Source organism: Pelobates fuscus, chromosome 3 (genome assembly GCF_036172605.1).
Source record: "Pelobates fuscus isolate aPelFus1 chromosome 3, aPelFus1.pri, whole genome shotgun sequence".
NCBI classification, from domain to species: Eukaryota; Metazoa; Chordata; class Amphibia; order Anura; family Pelobatidae; genus Pelobates; species Pelobates fuscus.
The window spans coordinates 52,630,264-52,650,784 of NC_086319.1; the positions used below are offsets into that span (position 1 = coordinate 52,630,264).

General features: G+C 42.1%; 1 protein-coding gene across 1 annotated transcript in view; it reads right to left on the bottom strand.

Moving 5' to 3' along the window:
• The window catches only part of HELB (DNA helicase B), a 41,266-nt gene extending 26,872 nt beyond the window's left edge, over positions 1–14,394 (bottom strand). Inside the window, exons 1-6 of the mRNA XM_063447059.1 lie at positions 14,150–14,394; positions 12,354–12,692; positions 7,003–7,214; positions 4,010–4,873; positions 2,441–2,627; positions 634–775 (exon numbers count right to left, since the gene is read on the bottom strand). Of these exons, the coding sequence (XP_063303129.1) occupies positions 634–775; positions 2,441–2,627; positions 4,010–4,873; positions 7,003–7,214; positions 12,354–12,692; positions 14,150–14,372 (1,967 nt within the window). The 5' untranslated portion in view covers positions 14,373–14,394. The remainder of the gene's footprint in view (positions 1–633; positions 776–2,440; positions 2,628–4,009; positions 4,874–7,002; positions 7,215–12,353; positions 12,693–14,149) is intronic.
• Between the last annotated feature and the right edge of the window lie 6,127 nt (positions 14,395–20,521).

Genomic DNA, 20,521 nt, shown 5'->3' on the forward strand with positions numbered 1-20,521 from the left:
TTACGACACTTTGATGGCACGGTCTGTACAAAATATATTTGGATTTATTTTCTTCCATATATTTAATAATGCAGAGACGGTAAAGCCTTGCAAAGTGACTTATCAGTAGTACAGGAACATTGGACTATACATTTATACAATGCAGTCTGTATATTTTTAATACTCATGGGTGCCCTCGGATTTCGATCAGCATCAATTTTCCCAGAAACGTGCACGGTGAGAATATTTTATTTATATTCATAAGTATTATCTTAAAGTTCTCTAGCATGCATACCTAAATCTAACAATCTGATCATTATGTACGCCGTTGGGAAAGTACAAAACTGGGTAATGTTAAGAATGGCATGAGAATTATTAACAATGACAGTAACCTTTGTAAAAATTACACTGAGTTAGACAACAGGCATATTTCACTTGTTAAAAGATCATATATTTTAGAAGCTGGTCCTAGAAGCCAGGAAATGGATTTCCAGCAGTATTCTAAAATATTCTGTTTATAATGAGCAATGGCGAGATATATTCAAAGACAATTATCCGATATATTAGATATATTATGTATAGTCTCTCCGTTCTATCAAAGAAAGACAGAGCACATTTATATGGGTTTCACTTGCTTAGAGGCTTCGTTCTTACCTTGTTGCATTGTCCACGATGAGCTGGGACTCTGCTCTGTGATTCGTTCTAAGCTCAACTGCCCACTTCATTTTATGTAGAACTGTAAATATATCTGCAAGCAGGTTTCCAGGTTGAATGCTGGGTAATTGTCTAACATCTCCTGTCAATAATTAAAAGAGGCAATGTATGAGACATGTTGCATAACATTTTTGAACCATAGACTACCAGTAAAATATCATGAAATGGAAATAAAGCGTACCTGTCACGGCACACACTACTTAGGTTAAAATTGCATTTCGTCGCTAGATTGTGCTAGCAGAACATGCAAGCAGATATATAGATTTTCATTTTATATTTTTTTAAATATGGTCACACCCCTTCCTGTCAATCAATCCTTGGCATAAGACCTCTAAAACCAGCAGCATACATGTCTACGTTGAGGTCCAAGTAAGATGTAAGGAGGTTCTCTTGCTCCCGGTCATCATGCTATTCCTACAGCAAATGTTTTTTGTTCCTTTGTAAAGGTCTATGGGTCAGGATAGAAGCATGGGGCTCACTAGAAGCCGCTAAGTCCTAATGATTCTAAGAATACGAGACTAGCTTGTCCATACCTTATGCGACCAATAAGTTTTGAACTGCTCTTAATTTATTTACATTCTGGGACAGCTACATAGCTAGCCTAACTATAGTTATTTTTATATCAAGATATGCCATATGATTCCTCACTTTAGGTGGAGTGACATGCGCATATCCTAAAAGTAAGCACCTTCCATTTTCATACATTATTCTTCAGTATTCTAGTCCAAGTCTATCACATTGCGCTCTTATCCTAGTAATTTCCTATTATATTTCTGGAGTCTGTCATATTTGTGACAGTGTATAAAAGTGATCATTTCAATCAAAGTCAAAATTTTTATAATTGGGGCAGAAAACCCTTCCTGACTGTCACTCAGACAGCCATGGATATTAGCTCCACAAAGCTAACGAAAGCAGTCGATCCGCGGGCTAGCCAATTCCTTCCTCATTCTCTGTGACTTGTAGAACAGCTTATTGAGAAGCATAGGAATACCATAAAAGAGTGCTCACCGCTCCAGCATAGAGGCTTCTCAAATATTGGAAATGTCTTCAGCACAGACTGAAAGACGGTGCCTGGGAAAGCAGATAGGGCTTGCAAAGGCTGGAGAAAGCAGATCTGCAGCTTGTCATATACAGACAAAAATATGTGCATGTTTTCTTGGGGAAGGATGTTCTAAATTGTTAAACATTGCTGTTGCTATGGTTCCAGGAGCCACGGGCACCATCCAATTCAGCTTTCCCTCTTACCCAGGTACCCTAGACACCTGCAGTACTGCTGGTCTTTTCGGTATAGCTAAAGCTATAAGCGCAATATTTTCATACACTTTAGTTACATCAATAATGTGCAACTTATAGTAGCAAATAACCAATAAACAAAGTGAAGGGGAAAAAAGTTATGGTAAAAACATTAAAAAGTTAAAATATTGGGGGTGGGGCCTGACCACCAAGCAAGCAGGACGCGGGCTAAGGGACCTCCTCAGATAATCCTGTGATATAAGCTCAAAAAATGAGAAATAATTAGTTTGAGCAGCTGAAATCGCCTCATGACTTGTGGAGACAGCATTGACAGTCTCCTAGACCAACTTGACACGCTTTGCTCAACGTTTTGAGGGGCATGAAGGCCCTTGCGGCCTGCTATCTAATCTGAGGCAGGAGACGCGGCCGGTCTCCCGCCTTATTCTCAACACGACCGCGGTCTGGGCCACGTTCCCAATATGGAAAATAAGATATTTAGAAGGAGGAAACATACCAAGTAGTATTAATCTCGTCAACTTTCCATATTGAGTAAGTAATCTTAAAGCAGTGCTCAAAATATGAACAGATACAAGGCTTCCTTCATCTACAACCAGAACTTCCACTCTGGAGAACTTCCACCTTGTCTTGCTTTCAGGATTCTCTTCATGATGTTTTTTCCAACGGGAGTAACTGCAGGTCACCTAAAGAAAGTCACAAAATTATTATTATTATTTACATAGCGCCAGCAGATTCTGTAGCGCTGTACAATGGATGGACTACCAGACACCTAATTGTAACCAGGAAAGTGGACACACAAGAACAGAGGGGTTTAGGGACCTGCTCAATGAGCTTACATGCTAGAGGGAGTGGGGTATAGTGGCACAAAGGGTATAAGTAGGGGTAATGAAATAGGTTGCTAGAAAAGTATTCACTGAGAACTTACGTTATTTTTGACAGTTGCAGGAGAGGAGTCATTGTGGGTGGGGGAAAACCCTGCTAACAGTTTAAATGATATGCTTTCCTGAAGAAGTGTGTTTTCAAAGATTTTGAAAGTCTAACGGAGAACGGAAGGGAGTTCCACAGAAAAGGTGCAGCCCTGGAGAAGACTTAAAGGCGAGCATCAGATGTGGGAGCATGGACAGAGGATAAAGGATAGATGTAGGTCTTCGGGAGAGAGCAGGGGCCTCGACGGGACATACTTGTGTATTAGGGAGGATTGGTAGGTTGGAGCTGCAATTTTACCTTCATCTTTATCAACATTCTACGGAATGTCATTTGTCTTTGCACCATCACACCAGGATTACTACAACATGTAAAACTGAATGCTCGTTGCCTATGATGAGCATGCAATTGCATTTTTTAGAAAACCTCTACATGGCTATTTCTATGAGGCCTCACAAGAGAGGGAAAAAGAAATAGCCTGATATTACGGATGACGGCAAGACAAGCAAAAATACAGCATTTTTGGAGGCCATCATACAGGGTACGTTGGGTTCCAGAAAATGTAAGTGATATATTCTGTACAGTGATCATCATCACAAAGGATTTAAAAACAAAATCTTGCCATGATTATTTTACAATATATTTGAAAAGTTATTTTGCCTGAATAATACCATCTAAACTTTGCTTTTTACAGAAACCTAAATAACCTTTTTGAGCTTTAGCATGGCACAGTGAGATGACTATATTGCTGAAATAGCAAAAGGCAGCAGTATGGCATTTAAATGTCCACATTCGGCTGTTTAAACAGAAAGTTATCTATGCGAAACCCATCCACAAACGCCAAGTCCAATTATTTCAGTTATAATTTTCATTTCAATTCAACTAGCTGTTAAAAAACAGTAGAAAGTTTGATAACTTGGCTATTTATAAACAGCCTAAAAGTAACCAAATTCCATTAACTTGTTAGCTCCCATGAATGAGACCAGGGATATTGTACCCATAAATCTTTTTGTAGTTTTTCTACACTGGCTGTGCCAGCAAAAAAAAAAAAATCTAAATTTTGGAAAATAAAATAGCACAGCATTGCTAATTTGGTAAAACCACTAATCATGTAACATACCCCCTCTAATGCCGTATTTACCTGATGCAAGGTAGCAGCAGGGAGGTCAGTTTTTTTCTTTAAAAGAGATGCTGCTTTCCCTGTGGGTGCTGTAAGTAAAAAACGTATAGGACCGTCGCTTTTAAAGTTATGCGGCATGTTGTCACATATCCATTCATCAGACATATTCATATCGCTCTCAAATGCTTTACACGACATTTCAACCTCTTCATCTTCCTTCGAAATCAGGGATTTAAACACAAGGCTCACGATAGTGGTTTTTCCGCATCCTCCTTTCCCACTTATGACCGTTACTGGGTTAGAACATATCAGTCTGACAGCTTTTTCCTGGTCCTCATCCAAAACGGCTGAAGAAGAGTTTGCACTGGTAGAAGGACAGTCCATTATCTTTAATGCTTTTATACACTCATCGGAAGTCTGATCAGAACTGGAGGAGACTCCAATCTCATTCTCTGTATTAGAGTCGTCTTCAGGTTCTTTGGCCTGATTAAAAGAAGCAAATCTAAACACTTCTTCGGGCTCAATATTCAATATCTGGGATTCGTTCACTATAAGTTCATGGATATATTCAGCAATATCCATTTCATACCGGTAAAGATTGTGGAGAAAAACCCGCTGGCCTTCCATTATCACAATACCATTATCTTTTAAAAACTTCAGTGCATCCCATGCTAGATCTGCAGCCATGCTTTCTGATACAGCTTTGGTAAGAGCGGTCTGTTCGATGTAGGTGTCCCCCAATTCGTTGCACTTTCTCTTCAGTTCATTATAAATAATTAGTGCATGTCTCTGTAGGTCAGGAATGTTATTCACAAGAGAGCCACATGATAGAAAGTTTTCCCAGGATGCCTCACAGTGATAAAGTTTTAGTTCCCTACTGACGATCTGTATAAACAAAGACACAATGGAAAATGCAGTTACAATTTCTTTACAGGTGGTTTCTTCATTAAACAGTGTGGTGAATCGAAAATTACGTCAAAGTAGCCAAGATGGACATGTAGATCCTTTTTTAATATTATTTTTTTTTTTTTAAATACTACTTTGGACTAGGTTTTGCAATTTTATTTTCTGTTTCCAGGGAAGTTATAATGTCCTTAACTGGAAAACGGTCAACAGCTAGATAGAAGAGATCTACCAGTTGTGCAGATTTTGAAGATTGTCCAAAACACTTCAGGCAAATCTAGAGAACAAGGATTCACAGGGAAAGGAAATTATGATGAATGAAATGTTCAAGGACCACTATAGTGTCAGGAAAACAAACTTGTTTTCCTGGCACTATATAATCCTTAGGTTCCCCCCCCACCCTCAGGGCCCCCATCCCACTGGGCTGAAGGGGTTAATAACCACTTTAGCCCCTTACCTTTAACCAGCGCCAGGCTCCTTCGGCGCTGGTGAACCTCTCCTCGCCCTCTGACGTCGGCTCCCAAGTGGAGCCGAATGCGTACGCGCTGATTAAAAACGCCCATAGGAAAGCATTTCTCAGCATTTTCTCGTTCTGTGTGCTCAATGCTATTTTCGCATTGAGCGTCGGGGAAGTGCCTCTAGCGGCTGTCAGGAAGACTGCCACTAGAGGCTGGATTAACCCTGCTATGTAAACATAGCAGTTGCTCTGAAACTGCTATGTTTACAGCTGCAGGGTTAAAACCTGGGAGACCTGGCACACAGAACATTTCATTGAGCTGAAGTGGTCTGGGTGACTATAGTGTCCCTTTAAATAACTGAAGTGTTACACTTGGAATGAGAAAGGATTTTATTACAATGTTTATAGTTTGACTCTTACAACATGCCTAAAACATACACAATGAAAAATATTTCTATTGTGACACTAAAATGCTTAACACAAAACAAAAACACACATTTTGGCACATTTGTTTGCATAAGTAACCACTACCCTAAGTCAAGATTTGATATAACCCCCTTAGCTGCAATTCAACAGGACAGGATTATTTCACAAAAAGTCAAAAGGAAATTTAAAGTGAATTTCACGTAAAGTTAAAGGGACACTATAGTCACCTGAACAACATTAGCTTAATGAAGCAGTTTGGTGTATAGAACATGCCCCGCCCCTGCAGCCTCACTGCTCAATCCTCTGCCATTTAGGAGTTAACCCCTTAAGGACCAAACTTCTGGAATAAAAGGGAATCATGACATGTCACACATGTCATGTGTCCTTAAGGGGTTAAATCCCTTTGTTTATGAACCCTAGTCACACCTCCCTGCATGTGACTTGCGCAGCCTTCCATAAACACTTCATGTAAAGAGAGCCCTATTTAGCCCTATTTAAGTTCTGTTTAATTAAGATGTTCTTATCCCCTGCTATGTAGACCCTGCACGAGCCTCCTGTATGTGATTAAAGTTCAATTTAGAGATTGAGATACAATTATTGAAGGTAAATTACATCTGTTTGAAAGTGAAACCAGTTTTTTTTTTTTCATGCAGGCTCTGTCATTCATAGCCAGGGGAGGTGTGGCTATGTGTGGCTAAATGAAAGTGAATTGAGCAGTGAAATGATCTATACACTAAAACTGCTTTATTTAGCTAAAGTAATTTAGGTGACTATAGTGTATAATGTATATTTAATTGCACCTAGCCTGGTCTCTGCATTCATTACAGAAGTGCACAGCAGGAGGGAGTATATAGAGGTGTAAATCAGACTTTAATGAATTATTATATAAAAGCAACACTTTACTCGTCTAGAGTACTACAAAGCACTTTAGTATATCAGACAGCCGGGAGGGTCCCTGCTCATTCACTTTCTCTATGACAACAGAATGGTCTTGGAGAAGGTTTCTAACCGGGCTATTCTGGCGTAAAATCTAAAAATTTACTTTGGGTTCAAAGTGAATCCCAGCATCTCTTACCTTACCGGAGTCTTTTTGGGGTAAGTCTCCAACATCCTAGGCATGTCTGAATATTGAATTTTTTTTAAACATTCCTCAACTTGTCTATTTAAAAAAGGGTTTTTGGTTCCTATTTCTTTAAATAGTCTATAAATAAGCATAAAATACACTTACCAATCCAAAACCAAGCTTCCAGGGTTCAGAACATAGTAAGTCTTCAATTTTTGGTAAAATATCTGAAAGATGGTCGTGGGAGCTACTAGATTCATTTCCACGCTGCTTTTGCTCGACCATTAGTAAACTTTTCACATGGCGTGGTAAAAGTCTGGGTAAGTATCCCAATACCAATGGGATGTCCAGGGCTCTCAATGCAATGCTACCTTGGACTGTAATTGAAATGTCACATTAAATCATAATAAAACATCAGTAATTTTACTATTCAAAAAAATAAATAGAATGATCAATAGTCACTCATTAATAATACTTACTATTCAAAATACAATAAAAATAAATAGAATAGATAATAAATCATCAATAATGTTTACAAAACAATAAATATTTTTATAAAATATAAAGTACATATATCAATTATGCACAAATCCAAAACACCTGTCAGCTGTGTGCAAATCCACATAGATTTTATTATATTTGCCCTATTGTTACTGAAATGTTATGTATATGGAACACTTAAATCACTGATACAGTATACATACAGAGAGGGCATGATTCCATCTCACCATGTAACAAGCATTAAACACATTTTAATACAAAAATGTAAATAAATAAAAAAGTTGAAGACAAAGGTTTCACTTTGAAAGCAAAATTATACATATAAATAAAAGTTACGGGACACTATTATTATTGCCATTTATATAGTGCCAACAGATTCTGTAGCGCTTAACAATATTATAAGAGGAGGGGATTTAACTATAAATAGGACAATTACAAGAAAACTTACAGGAACGATAGGTTGAAGAGGACCCTGCTCAAACGAGCTTACAGTCTATTGGAGGTGGGGTGTAAAACACATTAGGACAGAAAATATCAATCAAATAAGGTGGGAGTAAAGCAGAGCTGGAGGAGAGAGTAAAGTGCTGCCCTATAGGAGAGAGCAAGAGACAGAGACAGGTATGTAAGGTAGAGGTTACTCTGGGAGGCCATAAGCTTTCCTAAAGAGATGGGTTTTAAGGCACTTCTTAAAATTCCATAGGAAGGGAGCCACCCACAAGAAGTCCTGCAAGCGTGAGTTGGCCGCACACGTGCGAGCAGCGGACAGGAGAAGTTCATGGGCAGAGCGGAGAGACTGAGAAGGGGCATACCTATGGATCTGTGAAGAGATATAAGAGGGGCTAGAATCGGTCAATGCTTTACAGGTATGTGTTAGCACTTTGAATTGACTCCTATAGGATACAGGAAGCCAATGTAAGGACTGACAGAGGGGTGAGGTGTGAGAGGAAAATCAGTCTGGCAACAGCATTCATTACAGACTGCAGCGGGGCAATATGATTTTTGGGAAGACCAATTAGGAGAGGGTTACAATAATGCATGTGGGAAATTACAAGAGCATGGACAAGCTCCTTAGTAGCATCTTGCGTAAGAAAGGGGCGGACGCGGGCTATGTTTTTAAGATGGAATCTACAGGACTTGGTAACATGCTGGATGTGAGGCTGAAAGTTGAGGCCAGAATCAAGTATGACACCAAGACAGCGCGCTTGCAAGGATTGACTGATGCTGACACCACTAACGTTAAAGAAGAGTGAAAGAGAAGGATCAGTATTAGGAGGAGGAAAGACAAGGAGCTCAGTTTTAGAGAGATTTAGTTTCAGAAAGCGGGAGGACATCCAGTCAGAGATGGAAGAAAGGCAAGCAGTGACACGTTGCAGGGCGGCAGGGGAGAGGTCTGGGAAGGAGAGATATATCTGGGTGTCATCAGTGTATACAGGTGGTAGTGGAATCCAAATGAGGTAATAAGTTTGCCAAGACAGGCAATATAAAGAAAAAATAAAAGGGGACCAAGGACAGAGCCTTGAGGGACTCCAACCGAGACAGGACGAGGGGTGGAGGTATCATTAGAACAGGAGACACTGAATGAGCGTTGGGAGAGATAAGAGGAAAACCAGGAAAGGACAGAGTCACAGAGACTGAGAGATTGAAGAATTTGAAGAAGGAGAGCATGATCAACAGTGTCAAAGGCAGCAGAGAGGTCAAGAAGAATTAGTATGGAGTATGGAGTAAAGCCTTTGGCTTTAGCTGCAATTCGGTGGTTAGTAACTTTGATAAGAGCAGTCTCAGTAGAGTGGAGGGGGCGGAAGCCAGATTGAAGAGGGTCAAGAAGAGAGTTGGAATTGAGAAAGTGAGACATACGGGTAAAGACAAGTATTTCTAGAAGCTTTGTGGAAAAAGAAAGCTGGGATATGGAACGATAGTTAGAGGGGGGGGGGATAGGTCAAAAGATGTTTTTTCAGGATAGGTACTACAGTGGCATGCTTAAAGTCAGCAGGGACAACGCCAGAAGAGAGAGAGCAGTTGAAGATGTGTGTTAAGGAAGGCACAAGACAAAGGGAGATAGATCTGATAAGGTGAGATGGGACAGGATCAAGCGGGCAAGTGGTGTGGCGAGAGGAAAGGAGAAGCCCAGCTACTTCTTGTTCAGTAGCTGGGGAGAAAGTCTGAAGGATAGAAAATGCATGATTTCCGTGTGGTTGAAAAAAAATTTAATAAAAAGAGGCAAGGTGGGGAGAATTCTTTCCTTAGCTGTTCAATGTAGGCACCAAAACAACTTTAATGAAGCAGTATGGTGAATACACCATGCCTCGCAAGTCTCACTGATCAATCGACAGAGCAGGAGATGACAACTTCTAAAGTAGTAACATCTGAAGCCAATTATTTCATGCAGGCTGTGTCAGTCACAGCCAGGGGAGGTTTGGCTTGGGCTGAATAAACAAACAAAAGTGATTTAAAGTGAACCGGTCTTTTTCTTTCCTTATGTTCCCTATATTATAGATTATACTCCCCTCCTTGCCACTTGCCTTTGTTTATATTTGTGGTATTTCCTTCCTTGTGCTGGATCTCAATATCTGGGGGCAGCTATTTTGTTCTACTCTGTCCATAATTTCTGCGGTTTTCCTAAAATGGGAGTGAATGTACAGATGGATTGTGGATAAATCTGATTGGATACTGAAACAGAGCCTTCCTTTAAGCTCCGCACTGTCACATTTTGTAAACCTGACAGCTATACATGAAAAAAAGTTGTCCCTACTTTTAATTATGTACATTTGCAAGAAAATGTATGTGAACCTTTTGGAATGATATGGATTTCTGCACAAATTGGTCATAAAATGTGATCTGATCATCATCTAAGTCACAACAATAGACAATCACAGTCTGCTTAAACTAATAACACACAAATAATGAAATGTTGCCATGTTTTTATTGAACACACCATGTAAACATTCACAGTGCAGGTGGAAAAAGTATGTGAACCCCTAGACTAATGATATCTCCAAGAGCTAATTGGAGTGAGATGTCAGCCAACTGGAATCCAATCAATGAGATGAGATTGGAGGTGTTGGTTACAGCTGCCCTATAAAAAACACACACCAGTTCTGGGTTTGCTTTTCACAAGAAGCATTGCCTGATGTGAATGATGCCTCACACAAAAGAGCTCTCAGAAGACCTACGATTAAGAATTGTTGACTTGCACAGGAGGTGTCCACTTGGCTGTAATGTAAACAATGTATTTTCTCTTAAAAACAACTGCATTAAAGGGACACTGGAGGCACACAGACCACTTCAGCTAATTGAAGTGGTCTGGGTGCTGTGACCCATTTGCCCTTAGTGCTGCAATGTTTACATTGCAGCTCTAAGTCTAACAGACCGCCACTAGAGGGCTTTCTGAATCCAAACGGACCTCCAGCGTCAGATTTTCCCCACAGGAAAGCATCGAATAATGTTTTCCTATGGGAAGGTCTAATTTGCACAAGGCCATTGCCACACATGCACATTAGGTCTCCCCTGAGCCTGACCAAGTGCCGAGGGACATTGGATTCAGGTAAGTGGCTGAAGGGGTTTTAACCCCTTCAGCCCGGCAAGAGGGAGGCACTCCAGGAGCCTATAGTGCCAGGGAAACGGGTTTGTTTTCCTGGCACTATAGGATCCCTTTAAGCTATAGTTGTACTGGTGCCTAAAGTATCCCTTTGAGGGGCATGATATATACACCAAAACTGCTTCATTACGCTAAAGACATTTTGGTGCCTATAGTATCCCTTTTAAAAGATAAATCTAACTAAAGTTAATAGTAACCTTTTAAAGATCTAGACATCCACTCAAAAGGAAAAGGCTCCACCAAAGAAAAACATTTCTCTGATCTCAGTCCAACAGGAGTTTATCTAATAACTTGTTTGTTATTCAGCCTATGTTCCATACATCATATAGGATGTCTGTACACAGATAGCAGCCATACTACAACTATCAGTTCATACACAGGCCTGTTAATGTGTGCGCGTCTCATGCATGCACAAGTTGGACAAAACAAATTAAACAACCTAGGAGTTGTAGTTACATTGCACTATTATCACTTCAGTACGTTTTGTTATTCCACTTCTTAAGCTTAGACAGTAGGCATGTAATCACATAGTTGACAAATATATCAGGACATGACAGTTCTAGTTAGGGAATCAGAATCGTTGTTGCCAATATAGTAAACCACTGATATTTCATAGCAAATTAACTAACAGATAAAGGCAACAATGATATTAACTGTTTCAGTCCAGTGTAGTAAACAGAAGCGCTATGCATTTCATGTATCACTGACGTATCAGGGATTAACCGTGTGCTTGACCATGTAACCCGTCAACTATTTTTATGCAGAAGGCAGTGAAATTATATAGAATGTGACGGCAGATAAGAACCATTCAGCCCATCTAGTCTGCCCAATAAATAAAGTTGGTCCATCTCTCTTAAAATGTTTTACTTAATGAAGAAAAGAGACAGTATAGTAAGAAAAAGAGGCAGAAAGGAGAGAGAAACAGGGGAGATCAACTTTCTCCTTCCAGGCAACTCCCAACACTGTCTTCACGGTTCGAAGCTGATATTGTCTGTTGCCAGCGCGCAGTGCCAAGTTCCGAGCTGCAAAAGTCACCTATGCCAGGGGTGCAACTAAGCCTGGTACAAAAGTGCAAATATCTCAGTATGTGCAGTATTTCAAACAGAAACACTGCACATACAGGTTCCTACCACCATGACCAAATCTATAAGCAAATATTGGTCTTGGTGCTTAGAGTAACCCTTTAAAATAGCTTTTGGGCTTAAAATGACTTAACAGAGTCCAAAGAGGAAGAGGACCAAAAACAGATTAAGGAGGAAGTTTACATTTTAGACAATATTAGAATTAATCAGCAAATCAAAGGATTTGTAAAATGACAAATTTGAACTTAATTTTTTGGTTTTAAAGTCACTGTTCGGTAAATAGATCCCAGTATAACCTAAATAAGACCAAATACAGAGCACAGAAAATATATCAGTACCTGAATTCTTAATGTACGGCATTAAGTCCATGCGTTCGGGTTTCTCTGCATAACTTTTGATTATTTGTTCCAGATTACAGAAAGTCACTGGAGTGCCTTGTGGCAACCAGTCTACAAACTCTTTTACCGATTCGTCAGGAACATGACACATATGAAGAAATAACGAGAGCATTGATGTTTCACCAAGTGCATCTTCTAGAATTTCATAGGATGGGTGTCCTTGTGTAAAACATTGTGAGTTGGCATATTTCACCTCCACGGTTACACACCACCAAGGATCCACCAGAGGGAAGACACCAGTCACACGATGTTCCATTTCATTTTCATCTTTAATAATTACTTTATAAAAAAAGTGACAGAGAGAAAATAGTCAAATACATATATCTGCCACATATTGAGGTATATATTGAAAGATAGTTATGTGCTTTCTATGAGATTTAAAGGGGATCTTCAGGATGAAGTTCAAACCTTTTTTCAATACAATTACATACCCATAGTATGAACAGACGTAGATAAACAGAGTGCAATTCTAGTGATGTTAAGGTATATAAAAGGCGCTTAAAAATGATTTATATTCGTGTATCTTAAATCTCTGAGCTGCTAACCACCATCAAATGTCAACCTCAAAAACACTCTAAAACATTAAAAAAAAAATGTACGATTATAGTGTAGCGCTTAAAAACCCAACAAGTGATTTGGGAAATTTCACTTTCAGGTGTGTCCCAATGTTAAAAAAAAAAATAAAAAATTAATTCCAACCAGAATCCAGTTTGTGTTATAAAGTACTCATGCTATTCAAATACATCAATTTTGTGCAACAACATTTATCAAGGTATTAATCATAAACGTTTTTGCACTAAATTGAAGTTTTTGAATTGAATATATATTTTTTTAACGTTGTTTTTTAAGCGCTATACTATAATCATACATTTTTTAGAGCACAATTCTAGGTCAATGTTCTAAAAGTGTAGCAATGAATAGTTTTCAGTGGCTCACACAGTATGAAAATAACTTTCACGTTCACCACCCTACCCTTTGGCTAGGTAACTTAACACCACTAGTTACCACTTAAATGTGTACCAGTTATCATAATGCATTAATACCAAAAGGGCTGAGAGGGTCCACATAACAGCTACACCTGGACACAGTCAATAGTTTTAATATTTCAATCCTATGCTACTCCAGCTGTTGTGGACTACACATCCCATGATCCCCTGCCAGTCTGTCTGAGCCCCAGTAAAAGGACAGACAGTGATATCAGAGGTGCCATGACTATCATAGTACATTATAAAAGGGAGAGAGATTAGTTAATATAATGAGAGCAATCCTATGCTACTCCAGCTGTTGTGGACTACACGTCCCATGATCCTCTACCAATTTGTCTGAGAACCAGTAAAAGGGTAATTACAGAAGGGCCAACTGTAAGGGGCAGTCATGCCTATCATAGTACACTATAAAAGGGGGAGATGTTTGTTAACATAATGAGAGCAATCCCATGCTACTCCAGCTGTTGTGGACTACATATCCCATGATCCTCTGCCAGTCAGCCTATCTGAGCCCCAATAAAATGACAAACAGTGATATCAGAGGTGCCATGCCTATCTTAGTACATTATAAAGGGGGAGAGGTTTGTTAATATAGTAAGAGCAATCCCATGCTACTCCAGCTGTTGTTGACTACATGTCCCATGATCCTCTGCCAGTCTGTCTGAGCCCCAGTTAAAGGACAGACAGTGATATGAGAGGTGCCATGACTGCCATAGTACATAATAGAAGGGGGCGTGGTTTGATTCTCACCCGTGCTTTTTTGGGGGGTCCAGGAGGCTACGGCCACGCCCCCTCCTGCGATTTCCTCCCCGTCCAGGAAATGGTGGTCTCCGTCCTCATAGTCCTCCTCCTCCCCGTCATCCTCGGCCTCGGCCGTCCGCTCGTTTTTCACGGGCAGTAGCTGTCCCCGCAGCAGCTTGCCCCTAACCCGGCCCCGGCGGGAGTGCGAGCCCCTGGCCAGTGCGCTGCTCATCGCTACTTTCCAAACAGGCGCCAAGACGGCCGGAAGTGACGACAGAGTGAGGGCGGAAGTTAGAAGGAAGGGGAGTCCATGTGGGAACAGAAAGTGAAAGCTTGCCCTGAGTGTCTGGGGACATGGCTCAGCAGGGTCAGTCACAGATGGGGGAATGTTAGGGAATTCAGAGTGAATTTAAAATGTTATGGCAAAATTCCCCTGGTTTGGAAAGTTTGTGCTAAAATATGACATTCACACTGAGTTCCTGACCAGTCACAGCCATGAATAAACCTGCTTCTGGGGATTTGGGGTTTTTATTGTTAAATGGCAAATTCTAGTGAATTGCATGTCTTTCAACACTCAGTATGGAAGATTATTATATCATTATAGTATTATAACGGGGCAGACATAAAGGAGCATGTTGGTGACATGGTTACCTGACATGTGACGTCCAAAAAGAGCGGATCTGCATAAAGAGGTGATGGACCCGTTAAAATTTCTTTTTTAAAAGTGTCGGAGGCGAAGCCTAACGGCTGCCCTGACTGGTTCCACATCTTGTGAGCTCCGTGCAATCTGGCCTTTAAATAGCTCTAAGTGCATATGTCTGCCTTGAAATATACTTACCGAGATAGCCCAGTGCCAGGAAGCATCCCTTGCTCTTAATCTCTCTGTGTCTCCGACCACCATCCATGCCTCGCCTCACTCGATAGCCTGTGGTTCCTGAGCAATGCACTGATGCAGTGCTGCAGCCAAGACAGCAGAGGTGGGTGCCACGGAAATCACCTTGGCGCCGAAGGTTCAGACCGGCACTGTTCCACTGCCTTCCTGGGCCATGGCCGAACCCGAGACATTTACCAGCACGCAACTCACTACATTGGAAGGCCCATACTACACTGGAGTAGAAGCAACTTCCCATAGTGTCTCGAGACCGGGCCCCGGTCACAACCTCAACTGGGACTAGTGAGACTGGCGTTTTGGGTTGTGCTAAGGCCTGGGGCTGGTGGGGTGCCGATGCATGGGTCTCGAGTCTTCTTACTTGGCCGGACAGTGTCCATTATATGACGGGCATGGAATAAATAACCTGGTCACATGCCACCTTATTCTTTATGCCTTATTATACCTGCAACATGTTTACAAAGTTATTTTATGTTCTCTTCATTACTCAAAATTTGCAATAGTTGCAGCATGACTGCTAGGGTACATATTACCCTTCTCTGTCCATAATAGCTCCCCATTACCTACCTGCAAGCTTATTAGAGGATATTTCATGCCACTCCGTGCACTGCACAGGTACACTAACTCGCTAAAACCAATGAGCATGCCTAGTACATATTGCTTGCTAAGCTTATTCTTCACAAGCCTATTCTTCGCTCTCTAGCTAGACATATGTCGCTAGCCTGATTACCACGTGTATTACCTGCATTATTATTTTTTAAAGATGAGGCCGTCTTCACTTGGAGATGCATACCCATGTGCTTCTTATTCTAATAATTGTGTTTATGCAGTTGTGCGTGTTACGCTAGTCTACTCATGTGTACATCTATGCTTACTCCTTTCTGAATGTTGTATACTGTTCACTTGCATCAAAAAAAATCGGATTGACATTAAAAAAAAGCATCATATCTATAGCCCCACTGAGGGCGCCTCAGAGTGCCATTAAAGCCTTCTGTACAAGGGTTTGAACTGCAGTTTTGCACGATGTGATCCTGTGGTGGAATCTCGGTAAAAATAAATTTAGTAGGCCGAGATTACCACGTGGCATGTGTACGTGCATATGCTGACGTATCGATCAGTTGGTTGCACGAGGCAAGATACGATCAGTAGTGTACGGAGCATGTGCAAGAATACAGGATATAGTATTCCCCTCCTCCATTGTGCTGGACAAGCCATGCGGTCAAACAGGAAGTTAATTCTTATTTGTGTTGATTGGTTAAGAGAATGTGCGGGTGGAGCTTAATATGGGAGGAGTTATATGCCTATATAAGGAGCCTGCACTATTGTCCGGGGCTCAGAATTTGCTGTATTTTGGTGACGCTAGTCCCTCTGAGTCCCGATCGGTGATCCAATAAAGAATCTCTTCCTTCCTGAAGAAACCTGTGTCCATCTCTCTGTGCTTGGCTTCCGTCAGTTTCTCCGGTATCATTTGGTGCATTGGCCGGGAAACTCATCGTTCAACGGTAGCTGAGAGGCAGAGGCGTGAGACGGTCTATCTTTGCCCACGTTCTCTACGGCTGCACCCCTGAACTTCTGCGTGGACCTCCCTTCGTCTCGGCGCCACTGGTCTGTTGTCCAGGAGATCATCGGCCTCTACGTGAGAAGTGCTGGGGTGTCCCCGTCGATGAGTGTGAACTCAGGTTCAGGAACGAGGAGGTAAGACAACTGCTGTTTTAGACGGCAGGACCCACTAGGGGTATACCGATTGTGCGGTAGGCCCAAAGGGGTTTGAATCTGTGTATCTGCCCCCTCTGTCGGAGGGAAGGAGCGAAGGCGCACCGCTCGATCGAACGCTCTTTAGTCAGACCGTTTGATTTGGTTAGTCAGGCGGGGTCCTGGTGTAAATAGCCCTAGCCGGACACCGGTGTCTTGTCTAGACTAGCGTTCTAGGGTGTATATTACGTTCGCTAGGTCGGAGGGACCGGGAGACTAAGCGGCGCCTGTGTAAATTCGGTTCGCTAGTTCTCATCCTATCTGGGCTAAGTGGGAAGGCGTGTAAATTTGGAACCCACTAGACTTTTGATAGTGCGACTAAGAGGCGCCTGTGTAAATTCGGTTCTCTAGCTCGCTATATATGTGGTGATTGGGCAGTGTGGCTAACCAAAACGGGTGTATATAGTTTTAGGTAGTCCATTCAAGGTACTGGCCAATAGTTTAGTTGGGAATTGTAAATGTGTTAACGATTGTTTAGTAAAGTGTATATCTTGTTAGATAGCGCGAGCTCAGCCGTCTAGCGAGAGTGTTAATAGTGTGTTGCTGTATTATAGTGCACGGTACCATAACCCTGTATATTTACTGACACTGTATATAAGTACTAATCATTGTTGTCCATTGCATGTTTAACACCATAACCACTAATAATTGTATTGTGACCTTAACTTGTGCTTTGACCTATGCTAACCGTACTGTAACCGCTAATTGTAAAAGACGATGTTACTGGGGTGTGTTATAGACGGGTAATTCGTATATAGAGAATTATAGCGTGGGTGACTGTATAGTTACGCCAAAGGGCATAATATTGATTATATAGTGACTGGTGTAACAGCTGTGTGTGTACGGGAATTCCCTGAGTGTTTATTGTTATTGTGTACGTTTCACTTGGTAACCGTACCACGTGGTGCTGTTGCCAGAGGAAACGGGTGTGACTGTTGAATAGTACGCGTGTATAGTATTCGTTGTCGACGACGTTCCATTGTTAAGTATGGGTGCGTCGCAGTCAACGATTCCGGATCCCTTAGGTTGTATGGTGAAGAATTTTAAAAAGGGATTCAAAACTTGTGATTTTGGGGTTAAAATGTCTCCTGTACGTTTGGTCACTTTGTGTACTAGGGAGTGGCCTACTTTGGTTGCGGCATGGCCGCCACGTGGCAGTTTGGATCTAACTCTGGTACAGCGCTTACACGTGGCTGTATCAGGTAGGCCTGAACTTTACGGCCAGTTTCCTTATATTGACTGTTGGAGACAGGCCGTAAATGACTCGCCAAAATGGCTCCAGACATGCCACGAGGAGCAGTGTCGCCTCATGGTAGCTAGGACTTGTTCGTCCACTAGGACTGGTGTTAGGCCCATTTTGGACACGCCCCCTGAGTCCGAGATCCCTTTGCCGCCCCCTTACTTTCCGTTAAGAGGAAGTGACGCAAACGCAGGAAGTCCTGCAGCCCTCCCCTCATTACCCCCATCCACTTCCGCTTCCTCCTCCAGTACAGGATCCACCCCCCCTCGTACTAAATCTCCCCTTCCGGAACCAGAACCCACCCCCATTAGAAACGAATATCCTGATTTGGCGCCACTTCAGACTTCCGGTCAAGCTTCATCTAGCTCGGCTCGAAGTGTTTTATTTACGACCTTTTCCCAAAACCAACCTCCCACATCCCCATACCCTATCTCTCCCCGACCGGAACCCATGACTGACGCCTCTCTACGTAGCCCCATCCAAACCCGACAGTTGACTGGTGCCCAACAATTAAAGCACTATCAGATGCCTCTTCGTCTGAATCCCGGGTCAGCTTATATCGATGCCGCAGGTCAAATGGCACACGCTGACCCAGTTTTCGTATATGTCCCATTTACCACAACCGATCTTTTAAACTGGAAGACCCATAATTCCTCGTATACTGAGAAACCACAAGCTATGACTGATCTGTTCACCTCAATAGTACAGACGCATAATCCGACATGGGCTGATTGCCAGCAGTTACTAATGACTTTATTTAACAATGAGGAAAGGACAAGAATAAATCAAGCAGCCATAAAAGCACTAGAGGATAGAGCCCGTGTTTTGAACCAAGCTAATCCAGCAGCATGGGCCGCAACACATTATCCCAACACTGATCCCGATTGGAACGTAAATGGTGCTGATATGGTTCAACTCAGAGCCTATAGAGACGCTATAATTGCTGGCATGAAAGCAGGAGGAAAGAAAGCCATTAACATGTCGAAGACAGTTGAGGTGATCCAGAAAAGCGATGAAGCGCCCAGTGTCTTTTATGACCGATTATTGGAGGCATACCGCTTGTATACCCCCTTTAATCCGGAAGACGCAGACAATTCCCGAATGGTTAACTCCGCCTTTGTCAGCCAAGCATACGGAGATATTAAGCGCAAGCTACAAAAGTTAGAAGGGTTTGCAGGTATGTCCATCACCCAACTAATGGAGGTAGCAAATAAGGTCTATATGAACAGGGATACAGAAAGTAAGAAAGAGGAAGAGCGCAAGATGCGTAAAAAGGCTGATATGCTAGCGGTAGCGATCGCAGGCGTAGATAAACGGGGCCCAGATAGAGGCAATAATAGATGGAGTAGAGAGCCTTTGAGTAGGGATCAATGCGCGTATTGCAAGGAAGAAGGGCATTGGAGGAACGAATGTCCGCAAAGAGAGCAGTACGAGAGAGACCAACCCAGGGCAGGCTACGGAAACTTTAGAGGCAGAGCGAGAGGTAGAGGAGGCCCCGGAGGGAGTAATGGTTATAGAGGGAGTAATGGAAACAGAGGAAGTGTTAGGGAAGACAGGTATATTCCAGCAGCGCAAAGGTCCCGCGATAGAGAAGGTAGGGACTTTGTAGGATTGGCTGACACGGTCATGGAGGACTATTGATACCGACCGGGCTCCATCCCCCTTGGTCGAGCGGAGCCTATGGTCGATGTATCAATAGGGGGAAAAAGGAGTGCGTTCATGACCGACACTGGTGCTGAACATTCAGTGGTGACTAATCTAGTTGCTCCTCCATCTGGAAGGACTATTACTGTGATAGGAGCAACTGGAAGAAGTGCTGAAAAACCGGTTCTTAAAAGTCGACTCTGTACATTGGGAGGCCACGTAGTAAAACACCAATTCCTTTATATGCCTGAATGTCCAGTCCAATTGCTGGGACGTGATATGCTATCAAAATTACAAGCGCAGATTACGTTCCTACCAAATGGAACAACATCCTTAAAGTTTAATGGACCTTCAGGTATTATGACTTTATCCGTACCAAAGGAAGAAGAGTGGCGACTTTATACAGTGTTGACTAGCCAAAACCCTAGGAGTGATGAGACATTGTTTAACATACCAGGAGTTTGGGCAGAGAACAACCCACCAGGACTGGCCCGCAATATTCCACCTATAAAAATTGAACTGAAACTTGGGGTTTATCCAGTAAGCCTAAGACAATACCACATCCCACAGAAGGCTAAGAAGAACATCCAATCCTATCTGGATAAGTTCATACGGTATGGTATCCTAAAATTCTGTACTTCCCCCTGGAACACCCCATTGCTGCCTGTTCAAAAGCCCGGTACAGATGAGTATCGACCTGTGCAGGACTTGAGAGCAGTCAATGATGCGGTTGTTAGTATACATCCAGTTGTACCCAATCCATATAACCTGCTTGCTTTAATTCCGGGCGGGGCTACTTACTTCACAGTCTTAGATCTCAAAGATGCCTTCTTTTGCCTCCGAATTGCCGCAGAAA